Source organism: Chaetura pelagica, unplaced genomic scaffold, assembly GCF_000747805.2.
Source record: "Chaetura pelagica isolate M959 unplaced genomic scaffold, ChaPel_1.0 scaffold104, whole genome shotgun sequence".
Classification (NCBI taxonomy): Eukaryota; Metazoa; Chordata; class Aves; order Apodiformes; family Apodidae; genus Chaetura; species Chaetura pelagica.
The window spans coordinates 3,443,632-3,445,133 of NW_009953786.1; the positions used below are offsets into that span (position 1 = coordinate 3,443,632).

The 1,502-nt window shown below is 38.5% G+C and overlaps 1 protein-coding gene across 1 annotated transcript in view; it reads left to right on the top strand.

Moving 5' to 3' along the window:
• Positions 1-537: 537 nt before the first annotated feature.
• Positions 538-1,502, top strand: part of LOC104391580 (ovalbumin-related protein X-like) — a 6,699-nt gene continuing 5,734 nt past the window's right edge. The window contains exons 1-2 of the mRNA XM_010000901.1: positions 538-705; positions 1,359-1,409. Of these exons, the coding sequence (XP_009999203.1) occupies positions 538-705; positions 1,359-1,409 (219 nt within the window). The remainder of the gene's footprint in view (positions 706-1,358; positions 1,410-1,502) is intronic.

A 1,502-nucleotide genomic window follows, 5' to 3' on the forward strand; every position in this document is an offset into this window, starting at 1 on the left:
TCCTGTTATTCCTATAAACTACAGGAAAGCAACCTTCAGATTTGTGGCTGGCTGTACTAAGAAATAGTAAATAGTAAATTATGAGTACAGTGAGTTGACTACATTTGATTTTAAGATCCAGAGCAGGCACAGAAGTAATGAAATATGAAGTTTGCATTATCTCAAACATCATTCAGAGTCCTCTGGATAGCCATGGGGAAACTTACCCATTCAGTGTTATATGTATCATACTGAAGCATGGATGAAACTGTAGACGTGTACAAGACACACTACTATGTTGATGGTGAACTAGTATCTTGCTGAAAGAAGACAAACAGGCATTCAGATATGAATGGATCGGGAGTTGTAATATTTCTAATGGTCACAGAATATGCAGGCTTCACATCATTCATTGGTTCAGTGTTGCAAAAACAGCAATGAACACTTTCTGCTTATATCGCAGTCTCTGAGCTACAGACAGTACTTCTTAAAACCAGTGCTACATATCACCACTGTTCAGTCATATTTCTTTTTCCTTCAGACTACACTGATTTCACAATGGGCTCCATCACTGCAGCAAATTCAGAATTTGCTTTTGATATATACAAAGAGCTGAAAGTCCACCATGTCAATGACAACATCTTCTGTTCCCCCCTGAGCATCATTGCAGCCTTGGCCATGGTTTATCTGGGAGCAAGAGGTAACACTGAGTATCAGATGGAGAAGGTAAGTTACTTAAATGGACATAAACTCTTTTTGATCCTGTTTATGGAACAACAGATTATCCGTCTACATCTTTGGGACTTTCTCTAGTTGAGCAGATAAAGTCACATAATCCCCTTTGGCACTGGATTCAAAACTGTCTAGTAAAAGAATGATGTTCTGAGGTGTGAGGCTTGGATCTGGAGCTGAGTTTTTGCTTGCACTGCTTTTCCCCATGAAGGGCAAGAACAGTCTTGGTTTCCATAAAGAGCGAGCAGTCTTGAGGAATAGTTAAGGCAGGTCTCTGCCTTCAGCTTATGTTATCTCACAGACTTGATTTCTTCCAGGTAGAAAGGAAACTTGTAATATACAAAAGATGAAGTATTCAGAAAACAAGAGTTTCAATTATAAACACAATACAGTAAGGTTGCAGCTACTTTATATACTGACTACCACTCACTGGAAAAGAAGGGATCTAAGTTGAGGTTCATAGTCACAAATTTTCAGTGTGGCACATGCAGTAAAAAACACCTGATTTAAAACTCCCATGAAGTTTCTCAGTTCTTCTGAGTGTGAATCAGAACCAGTTTCCCAAACCTACTGTTTCAACACAAATATCAGTGACTTTGAGTGGACTTTACATAATCAATTTCTTCCATTGCTGTGTTCAATTGCAGGTTCTTCACTTTGACAAAATTGCAGGACTTGAAGGAACTATTCAGACCAAGGTACAGAAACCTAAGGTACATTTCTTTGTCTTTCACATTTTCCTTCTGAGAATAGACTGTTCTGACTATGCTTCAAGTAGGTTCAACTCTTTC